Source organism: Chiloscyllium plagiosum, chromosome 23 (assembly GCF_004010195.1).
Source record: "Chiloscyllium plagiosum isolate BGI_BamShark_2017 chromosome 23, ASM401019v2, whole genome shotgun sequence".
Lineage (NCBI taxonomy): Eukaryota > Metazoa > Chordata > Chondrichthyes > Orectolobiformes > Hemiscylliidae > Chiloscyllium > Chiloscyllium plagiosum.
Window position 1 is genome coordinate 53304629 of NC_057732.1, and position 11409 is coordinate 53316037.

The following is an 11409-nucleotide window of genomic DNA, read 5'->3' on the forward strand; positions in this document are numbered from 1 at the left end:
GAAAAAGGGTCATGGTGGACTCAAAACGTTAACCCTGTGAAACTTTTCCTATAGATGCTGTTTTTAGTATGTTGTTGAACTCCATGTTCAATTTAGAACACTGTAAAACGCTTTGTGTGATTTAGCCAAGATGAATAAGTAGGCAAATGCATGGAAGATGAGGTATAATGTGGCTAAATGTGAGGTTACCCACTTTAGTAACAAAATCAGGAAGGCAGATCATTATCTAAATGGTGATAGAGTGAGAAAGGAGGCTTGAGTGTCCTTGTTCACCAGTCACTGAAAGTAAGCATGCAGGTGCGGTAGGTGATGGAGAAGGCAAATGGTGAGACCATACCTGGAGTATTGTGCAGTTTTGGTCTCCTTGCCTCAGGAAGGATGTTTTTGCTGTGGAGAGAATAAAACAAAGATTTACCAAACTGATTCTTGGGATAGTGGAGCTGACGTGTGTAGAGAACTGGATCAATTATGACTTTATTCACTGCAGTTTAGAAGAAAGAGGGAGATCTCATAAAAGCCTATAAATTTTAACCAGAAATAGATAGGCTAATCACAGGGAGGATGTTCTCAATAACCGATTCATGAACCAGGAACTAGTCAGACAGCTTTTCTTTAAGAAAGCAAGCGTTGGTTTTATTGTACTAGGTAAAAATGTTAAATACATTCCAGCTTCCACTAACGTGTGTGTACGCACTGAAATAAACACACTGCAGATTCAGATAAAGAGGAGAAAGGATTGATTTAGCTAGATTCAAGTTCAAAAAATGATAAAGTGAAGTTCAAAGTTTTGTAGCTTGTTTTCTTGTCTGGTTGTATATTGGATTAGATGCTGAAACTTTATTGCTGGAACAGCACAGCAGGTCAGGCAGCATCTAGGGAACAGAAGATTCGACGTTTCGGGCACATGCCCTTCTTCAGGAATGGATTAGATGGCCTTGCTTTCAGCGTTGAGGTGGTTAAAAGTTTAAATGGAGTTTTCTGGAAGTGTTGCTGGAAAGTTGAAATTGTTCTTTAAACATTTGTCTTCTGCGGCAATGGAGAGACAATCAAATTTAGTAGACTGAGTTCGACCTCTAGACGAAGTGAAACATATGCTTTGAACACGCATTCTCTCACTAGCTGGTCAGGTGAATTTATTTTCCAGTATCAGTAGTACAAGCAATACTCACTTAGCTGATTTAGAAAGCTAGCTTTTGTCGTGGTTATGGGTATGTTCGCTAAGCTGGAAATCTGATTTGCTGACGTTTCTTCTCTGTCTAGGTGACATCTTCAGTGCTTTGGAGCCACCTGTGAAGTGCTGTTGTACTTTGTCTTCAGGAATTTATTTGGTTCCATTTCTGCTGTTTCCAGTTATGGTTGTTCACTGTAGTCTCAAGTATATTGGGTCCAGGTCAACGTGCTTGTTGATAGAGCCCATGGATGAGTGCCATGCTTTTAGGAATTCTCTGGCTGTCCTCTGTTTAGCTTGTCCCAGTAAAAGTTTTGGTCCCTGTCATCTGGGTATGGCTACTAGGGACAAGCTGGTTGTGCATTTAATGACTAGTTGGTGTTTGTGGATCCACAGACTCTATCGACAAGCACATTGACCTGGACCCAAAATACCGGACACTACAATGAACAACCGGAAGCAGCAGGAATGGAGCCAAATAAATTCCAGAAGACACAGTGCAGCAGCGCTTTACAGGAGGCTCCAAAGCTAGGTGTCACCTAGACAGGCTGAAACAAATGCAAATCAACTTCCCAGCTCAGTGAACATACCCACAACTACGGCAATAAATCTTTACGCAAACCTTGAGCTACCTTTTAGAAGGTCAGTGTCTTTTGTACAAGAGCATAACCTTTGGTTTATTTCCCATCTTTCAGTACAGTAGATGATTCTATAGATGTCTTTGATAAAACAGGATGAGCATTCTTTACAATCCCTGGAGAAACCACTGGCTGAAATGGCTTTCGTAGATTTATCTGTGTAGTGTAATTAGATTCTTGCTGTGGCTTTGAAACTACCTTTCTTTGTCTCAAAGAAATTTTGACTTTTTAGAAGTCCAATATTTTGCATAAGTGCAACTTTGTAACAGTTTATATGGCATCTTTTCACAATCAAGAGATCACATTATAGTCTATGAAGTAATTCTGAAGTGCTGTAATTGTGATATTGTTGGAAATATGACTGTCTATGTAGACGTATAAAGCTCCAAACAATACAAATGTGACAATGGCTGGATAATTGGTTTTTATGATGTTAATTGAGCGATAAATCTTGGCCAGAACACTTGGAAAGAATTCCCCAACTTCTCATCAAAATAGTGCCATAGGAACTTGGACCTGAGAGAGCGGACATGAACTCCTCTCTGATTAGCGCACCCCTGACAGGGAACCACTCCCTCAAAATATCACCCTGGGCTGGCAACTTGGAATTATGTGCTACAGTCTCTTTAGTGAAACTGAAACCTGCAATATTTTAACGCTTGAGGCATGCATGCCATTAACAACACCACAGATGACACATAAGGGTTGAAAGCTGGTTTGATCCACTGCATGATTTATTTAATTACGTGTTATTTAAATATAGTCTCATTTATGGTTGGTAGCAAATAGTGACAATATATTGTAAAAGTATCTTGTTTGTAATCTGATACTTGGAATTTATTTCAACCTAGGATGGTCGGGCCGACGTTGTAGCAAATGATGCAGGTGACCGTGTTACCCCAGCAGTCGTTGCTTATAGAGAAAATGAGAAGGTAATTGAAACCGTTTTATGTCTTTGACATTGTACGCATGGTCGAATTAGGAAAGTTTCATTTATTTGCTTTATTTGCTAGATTGTGGGCTTGGCAGCAAAACAAGGTAGAATCAGGAATGCGTCAAACACTTTCGTGAAAGTGAAACAGATTCTTGGCAGACGGTAAGTTTGAAGAGTTTGCCAGCAGAACCATGTAAATATATCTTTACTAGCCACAGTAGAAATTGCTGTTCAGCTATTTGTAGCCCAAATTATGCTATCGGAATATATGAAATATTTGATAGTATTGTATGCACTTCATAAAACATGTGCAAGTGTTGTACGTATATCTTGCCTGAGGAGGAGGCTGTGCTATACTGAAAATGAAGATAAAGCTGAAGAATTGATTCCAGTTTTTTAAGTTAATCTGACATGTCAAATCTTTAGCTTTGGAATGCAATTGTTCAATTTTCTACTAACAGCTTTGATATTAACACAATAGGTTCCATCCAGCAAATTGAGGAGTGGGGTGTGCCACTTCAGTTCTAATTTCTCAGTTAGTTAACTTAAACCCCTTACCTAAAACATCAGGACATTCAGCAATTAAGTAAGTGAATTGTGTGAATCCCTACTTTTAAAAATATATTCTCTCCCTTGAATTTCATTTCTGACATCATTCACTTCTTTTGGAGTGTAATTTCACAGATGCCACAAATCCTCTGGTGAAATAGTCAGTATTTGTGTTTGAACCCAATGGGAAGTACTCGGACGCTATTTGAATATCATGTTCTTAGACCTAAGAGCTACCCCAGCCTACAGGGTATTTAAAAATGAGACACCTAACACATCTTTATTATAACACTGCCAAATTATAAACTGAAACTCGAGTAATCTGTTCTGATGAGGGGGAGAAGTAGTTCTGTTTCCAATAGCATTAGTCCTGAAGGGAGTTTTATCATTGGGATGGGCTAAATCTGAACCTGACTTGGACCAAGCTTCTAACAGAAAGGAGAAATAAACCAGGAAAAGAGTTTTAAAATGAGTAATGGTGAAGAGAGGTGAAATGGATGAAAATATAGTTAAACCAAAGATAAAAGAAGGAATATGATCGAAGGGCAAAGTAGAAGCAGTGATAAATTTAAAATGTTCTAGAAATGCTTCCTGAAGACTACAGAAAATAATAAAATACCCAGCCGAAAATAAAAAAACTTGTGATTCAAAATGTGAACACATTGTAAACATATCAATATATGGTGCTGATAAAAGTGTGAGAAATACACGATCTGGACCTGGAGATGCTCTGGGGAAAGGTACACATATTAAAGCTTTGTCCATAATTGTGCTGACATAAATAATACAAAAGTTAAAACATCAAGTTCACCTTAAGGTGAATAATGCTGTGATTGGAGCTGCACCCTATTGTAAGCTAAAATATCTTTAGAAAGGGCATGGCACATTGTGAAAGAAAAAGTTAATAAAATGAATAAAATACAAAATGACAACAAAATACAAAATTGATAAAAAGGAGTTTGTATTTGGGATAATGGAAACACTATTAGTAAAGCTAAGGAACAGCTCAGATTTCAAGTCTTTTCTGGAGTTGTTTGCAGACCCCTCAACAGTGCTGAGAGGGATATAAAATAGTGAAAATAAAGATGATATTCTGTTTTATTCCTGATACTAAAATATCCGTCTATCTGCATCATAGGGTGCTGACTTATTGCATTCATAGGATATGCTTACTGATTGTGGGGGGAATATCTCTTGAAATTGTAAGTTATATTGGAACAGGCATGCCATTATTTTAATCATTCAGTGCTGTAGTCAGGTGAGGTGTGACGGTTAATTCTGCAGCTGAAAATTTTAAGCCAATCATAGTTTTTCATTTCCCACCCTTTCAAACATTGTTGGCATGCAGGGATCAGCTCCATCGATTGTCTTAGCATGCAGATTTGTTTTTGATTGCTGTAGTGTTTCACATTTTCCTATTCATTAATGGGATGTGAGTTTGGCTTGACTTGCGCCTTGGTGGATAGTCTTTGAGGAGTGTGGAGATGAGAAACTTGCTCCAGGATTTCTAGCTTCTGACCAGCTCTTGTAACCACAGTATTCATGTGGCTGGTGCAGTTCAGTTTTTGGTCAGTTGTAATCTCCAGGATGTTGTTAGTAGGGGATTCAGTAGTGGTAATGCCATGAAATGTCCTGGGGTAATGGTTAGATTCTCTCCTTATGGTGATGATCATTGCTTGGCATGGTATCACTTGCCACTTGTCAGCCCAGGCATGTATGTTTATTGTCACTCTTGCAACATTTGGACTTGGACTGCTTCAGTATCTGAGGAGTCATTGCTAGTTAGAGGGACAGTTTTAATATGGAAAATAACAGAGAAAGAAGCGTGACAGTTTGAAAGAAAAGGCGAATATTTTGGAGAGGTACACTGAAGCCACTTAACTCTAAAAACAAAGATTAAATATTTGAAGTACAAAACAGTTGAGAATGCTGTTTCACTGTTCATTTCGGAAGAAAGAGCTGTAACCAAATATTAGTCCTTCCTTTTCCTTCCAGAGATGCTGGCTGCCCTTTCTTGCATTTCTAACACATTGATATTTCTGGACAATTTGCTTTTGGTCAAGGTGAAACAACAGTGAGAGTACAACAGAAAACAGATCAGGATTTAGATGTGTGCAGGCAATGCCAATATATACAAAGCTTATGGGCCATGTCCTTGAAAATGACAATAGTTAGTGCTTGTTTTTGACCAGCATAGAGTCAATGGGCTAAAGGGTCTTTTTCTGTAATGTAGACTTCTCTGACTAGTTTCCATTTTAGGCATGTGCAGGAGCTTTTCCAGTTAGTAAGTCGTACAGTGACTGAAGCATAATAAATTGAATTACTTGTCTCTTGTCAATATTTTGTATAATTTTGTAATTGGAGAGTATGAAATACAATTTTCAAAAGAAATAAAGAATTGTCATTTTAAACATTGATATTTTTCAATTAAATTGTGTCCTTCCATTTTCAAAGTCGTTTCTAACTTTTTGCCAGTTTCGATGATCCTCAAGTTCAGAAGCATGTGGCAAAAAGCAAGTGTTCTGTAAGTATTGAAATAAAGGAGGCTGTAACCTATTTTAATAAAGTAATTGCCATGGCTTTTTACGGTTTCTTCTAAAGTGAAATCTGAAACTTTTTGTAGCTCACAATTAATCAACCAACTGTCTTCCATTTTTGTTAATCAACTCAGAAAGCAATGTGTTGCTATAGTTTGACTTGACAGCTGCAATAACTTTTTAAGTGGCTCTTTGAAATATGTTATTAAAAGATGGACTTGACTATGTTTGAATGAAAAAGCTTGGAGTTTTTTTTAGAAGTTAAAATAATGCTGGACATTTTTATTAGCTTGGGCAGTTCCTGTGAAGAACGTTACAGATCAGTGACCTTTCATCATAACAAATGTGTGCTCCTTTTTTTTAAGAGCACACCATAAGCAATGGTAAAAAGGAGAATATTGAGTGCATTCGCTCCAAGTAGCTATAAATCCCAATGAACTGCAGATGCTGGAAATCAGAAATAAAAACATAATTTGCTGGAAATGCTCAGCAGGTCTGGCAGCATCTCTGGAGTCAAAGCAGAGTTAATGTTTCACATCCAGTTACCATGTCCTGAAGAAGGGTCACTGGACCCGAAACATTAACTCTGCTTTGTCTCCACAGATTCTGCCTGGCTTGCTGAGTTTTTTTTCCAGCAATTTCTGTTTTTGTTTCCCTCTGAGTAGATTACTGTTTAGAATACAACCTGAATTACATGTGGGTAGATTCATGGTGTAGAGGAGTAGTAAGAGATATGCCTGCCCTCTGGCAGTGCATCACCACTCCTTATGCCCGAAACATTGACTGTCCTGCTTCTCGGATGCTGCCTGACCTCCTGTGCTTTTCCAGCACCACACTCTTGACACGATTGTTTTAGCAGTCTTACACTCAAAATATTTTGTGTTTTTACTAGTTGTATCAAACGGAAGAATTTGAGGAAAGTTTGCCAAACAGTACATATGTCACCAGTTGAAGATTACCTCAGTAAAAAAAATAGTATTTTCACACCAGCTGCTTATCGAGAGGGAATAATGAAGGATTAAGTAAGCACTGATCTAATCTAGGAGTGTTACCAAAACAGTCACACTTACTGCAAAATGTACAGAATTATAGTGAAATGGCAACCTTTTCATGCTCTGTGCAACAAAATATTTACAGTTTACATTCTGTCACAGTTAATTTGATGTTCACAATTTGACTCCAATTATGAGAGAAATAATTGGAGTTTTCTTTTTAAATGTTTAAACAGATTATTGAAAAGGATGGGAAACCTAGATTTGAAATTGATACTGGGGAAGAGCTCAAGATTGTCACTCCAGAGGAAGTAATGAAGTTGATATTTGCAAAAATGAAGGGTAAGTGCAACTCTGTAGAGGAAAATTTACATCTAAAATTTTAATTTGTATGAAGGAATGAGTGACTCTCCTTCCGTAGGACATGTGATTATGAACTGGAGCAAGCATCTGCATATTGCAAAATTGAAGGAAACTTTAGCCATGGAAATGTGCTGATTATATAATTCTTTGTGCACATGAGCTCAAACTAATACAATGATCCCAAGACGTGGAGTCATAACTTAGGAAGAGGTAGAATGTTTTAATGAACTAACCTGCAACATGACTAGAAACGAGATTGGTAATAATAAAATGAGAATATGAATTTATTCTGAGAGTGAAGAGCAGTTGCCCCATGTACAAAGACAAAACTCAACTGCATTCAGAATCCCAACAGTATGGTAGCAGGCCATTCAGCCTATTGTGTCCACACTGACCCTTGAAAAACATCCCACCCGGACCCACCTCCTGCCCTACCCCTGTAACCCTGCTTCTCCCATGGCCAATTCACCTAGCCTGCACATCCTTGAATTGTGGGAGGAAGCCAGAACACCTGGAGGAAACCCGCACAGACACAGGGAGAATGTCTGCACTCAGACAGTCGCTGCAGGGTAAAATTGAACCCAGATCAATGATGTTGTGAGGGGACAGTGCTAACCACTGAGCCATCATGCCACCTGAATATGTCAGTAATGGATCAAAGTCACTGATTGGGGAGGGGGTTAGATGGGGTTAGTCACATGGAAAACACTCTACTAACTGGAGGAATGACTGTGGTTGTCAGAAATCACTTATCCTAACTTCATATTTTAAACATCCTGGAATTCTCTGTCCAGCCCACAAGGACTACAGTGATCTTTGTGGAAGAGGTCTATCATCTCTGACTGACTGAAAATGGGCAATAAATGCAGCTTTACAACATCCTGAGAATAAGATTTTTTTTAAACCCTCAAAATTCAGAAATCTGAACTGTTTGAAGTGGAACAGTGGCTACAATGAACAGTCTAAAAAACTTTGTTTCTGTTACGCATGCTAAGTGACTTAATCAGGCTGACGCAATGAAAACATTGTATCATTGTCCATGTGAGATTATCAGGGTGAATCAGCAGAAAATCACACCAGTTGAAATATTTTCTCGCCTCATCTTCATTATACTGCTATTTAAAAGAGGAAAGAAAACAACTTGAATTTCAGTAGTGCCTTTCACAAACACGTTACAACCACTGAAGTACTTTTGAAGTGTACTGACACTTGTAATGGAAGTATAGCGACAGGTCATACATGGCAAGCACAAATATGATGACCAGGCATTAGACTTTTGTAATGTTGACTAGGGGATAAATATTGAAAATGCCGAAGATTGCTCCCGTGTTCTTTGCAAAATATTTCATTTCATTCACCCAAGGGAGCTTCCCTTTATTGTTGCATTCAGAAAATAACTTTACAACAGTATAAAACCTCCTTAATGCTCTAGTGGACTATTAATGTGTATTTTAGTACTCCAGTCCTGATGTGGGGTTTAAACCTGCAATGTGTGTCTCAGGTGAGAGTGTTCCTAATTAACCAATGGCTGATGAGGATATTCATATTCAATGCTGGAGTAAAATTATGACTTGGAGGTGATGGTGTTGTCCACCCCAATCTAAGGTTAGAGATCACAACACCAGGTTATAGCCCAACAGGTTTATTTGGAAGCACTAGCTTTCAGAGCGCTGCTCCTTCATCAGGTGGTTAAGGAGCGGTGCTCCGAAAGCTAGTGCTTCCAAATAAACCTGTTGGACTATAACCTGGTGAAATAAAATTATGTAAGCAAACAATGAAATCTCAGATAAAACTGAAAATGCAGGAGAAACTCAGCCATGGTGGCATCATCTTTATGAAAAGAAAATAGTAAATATTTCAATTCAATCTGACTCCTTCAGAACTAAAAGAGAATAGAAAAAGCTGTTTTTTTTAATGCTAATGTCTGACGGGGTGAGGAACAAGTAGAATGAATAGCGATGGTGTGCAGAGCAAAGCAAACATAGTACAGTGATCCTGTTGTAATCTGAGGTAATCTGGCCTTGGAAGTGACAGATGGAGTTTAATTCAGATAAATGCGAGGTGCTGCATTTAGTGAAAACAAATCTTAGCAGGACTTATACACTTAATGGTAAGGTCCTAGGGAGTGTTGCTGAACAAAGAGACCTTGAAGTGCAGGGTCATAGCTCCTTGAAAGTAGATAGGATAGTGAAGAAGGCATTTGTATGCTTTCCTTTAATGGTCAGAGTATTAAGGAGAGAGAGAGATGAGAAATAGGTGGAAATAATAGATGTGGAAAGGAGAAAATGGGTCCACTCTGCTGAGAGCAATGCTAGGAACACGGTCATGCTCTGAAGTTGTTGAACACCATGTGGAGTCCTGGAGGCTGTAAAATGCCTAAGTGGAAAATGGAGCTGCTGTTCCTCCAGCTTGCATTGAGCTTTAACAAAAACAGAAGATACTGGAAAAGCTCAGCAGGTCTGTCAGCATCTGTAAAGAGAAATCAAAGTTAATGTTTTTCAGGTCCAGTGACCCTCCAGTTCTGGGGAAGGGCCACCATACCCGAAACATTAACTCTGATTTCTCTCCACAGATGCTGCCAGACCTGCTGAGCTTTTCCAGCAACTTCTGTTTTTGTTTCTGATTTACAGTATCCGCCACTCTTTCAGTTTTTATTTGGCATTAAGCTTTGTTGTAACAAGTCAAGGAGGTAGTGTGATCATGAAGTTTGGGCTAGTGACCCAGCTTGTAATTGTAGCGTACAGCATTAATGATGATGCTTTACAATCACATAACCTAACCTAGTTTGCAGCTTTTAAAAAAATTTCTTGTTGGTCAATTGATTTTTGTTTACAGAAACTGCGCAATCAGCATTGGGCTCTGATGCAAATGATGTTGTCGTGACTGTCCCACTAGACTTTGGCAAGAACCAGAAAAATGTATTAAGGTAGGCTAGGCCGACCTTAATCTATCCAATCATAAACATTCAGACTGAACCACTTAATTGTCATCAGTCCGTGCATTTAAATGTTTGGCTCATGTCTTTTTGTTGGCTCATATCTTGCTATAGTTCCTTCTTGTTTCTAATTTTTTTTGAGAGATTCTTCTGTGTTAACTTTGTGCTTTGTTTTAGCCTGAGTACTATAGAACATAGAAAGGTACAGCACAGTACAGGCCCTTCGGCCCTCGATGTTGTGCCGATGATTAATCCTAATCTAAAATAAAGTAACTTAACCTACACACCCCTCAACTCACTGCTATCCATGTGCATGTCCAGCAGTCGCTTAAATGTCCCTAATGATTCTGCTTCCACCACCTCAGCTGGCAAAGCATTCCATGCATTCACAACTGTCTGTGTAAAGAACCTATCTACGATGTCTCCTCTATATCTTCCTCCTAACACCTTAAAACTATGACCCCTCGTGGCAGTCAATCCTGCCTGGGGGAAATGTCTCTGGCTATCAACTCTCATTACCTTGTACGCCTTGATCAGGTCACCTCTCTTCCTCCTCTCCAGAGACAAAAGTCCAAGCACTGACAACCTCTCCTCATAAGACAAGCCCTCCAGTCCAGGCTAGCATCCTCGTAAACCTCCTTTGCACCCTCTTTCCTATAATAGGGCAACCTGAAATGGAAACAGTATTCCAAGTGTGGTCCCACCAGGGTTTTGTAGAGCTGCAGCAAAACCTCGCGGCTCTTACACTCGATCCCCCTGTTAATGAAAGCCAAAACACCATATGTTTTCTTAACGTCCCTAGTCACTTGGGTGGCAACTTTTAGGAATCTATGCATTTGAACACCAAATCCTGCTGTTCCTCCATACTGCCAAAAATCCTATCTTTAATCCTATATTCAGCATTCAAGTTTGACCTTCCAAAGTGCATCACTTTGCATTTATCCAGGTTGAACTCCATCTGCCATTTCTCAGCCCAGCTCTACATACTGTCAATGTCGCACTGCAGTCTGCAATGACCAGTAGAGTGCCACAAGGATCAGTGCTGGGTCCACTACTTTTCGTCATTTATATAAATGATTTGGGTGTGACCATAAGAGGTGTAGTTAATAAGTTTGCAGATGACACCAAAATTGAAGATGTGTGGACAGCGAAGAGGGTTACCTCAGATTACAACAGGATCTGCATCAGATGGATGAATGGGCTTGGAAGTGACAGATGGAGTTTAATTCAGATAAATGCGAGGTGCTGCATTTAGGGAAAACAAATCTTAGCAGGACTTATACACTTAATGGT

At 39.1% G+C, this 11409-nt stretch overlaps 1 protein-coding gene across 1 annotated transcript in view; it reads left to right on the forward strand.

Moving 5' to 3' along the window:
• hspa14 (heat shock protein 14) overlaps window positions 1–11409 on the forward strand; it is a 33439-nt gene that overhangs the window by 2320 nt on the left and 19710 nt on the right. Inside the window, exons 2-6 of the mRNA XM_043713228.1 lie at window positions 2658–2738; window positions 2820–2902; window positions 5765–5813; window positions 7055–7160; window positions 10017–10107. Coding sequence (XP_043569163.1) covers window positions 2658–2738; window positions 2820–2902; window positions 5765–5813; window positions 7055–7160; window positions 10017–10107 — 410 coding nt within the window. The remainder of the gene's footprint in view (window positions 1–2657; window positions 2739–2819; window positions 2903–5764; window positions 5814–7054; window positions 7161–10016; window positions 10108–11409) is intronic.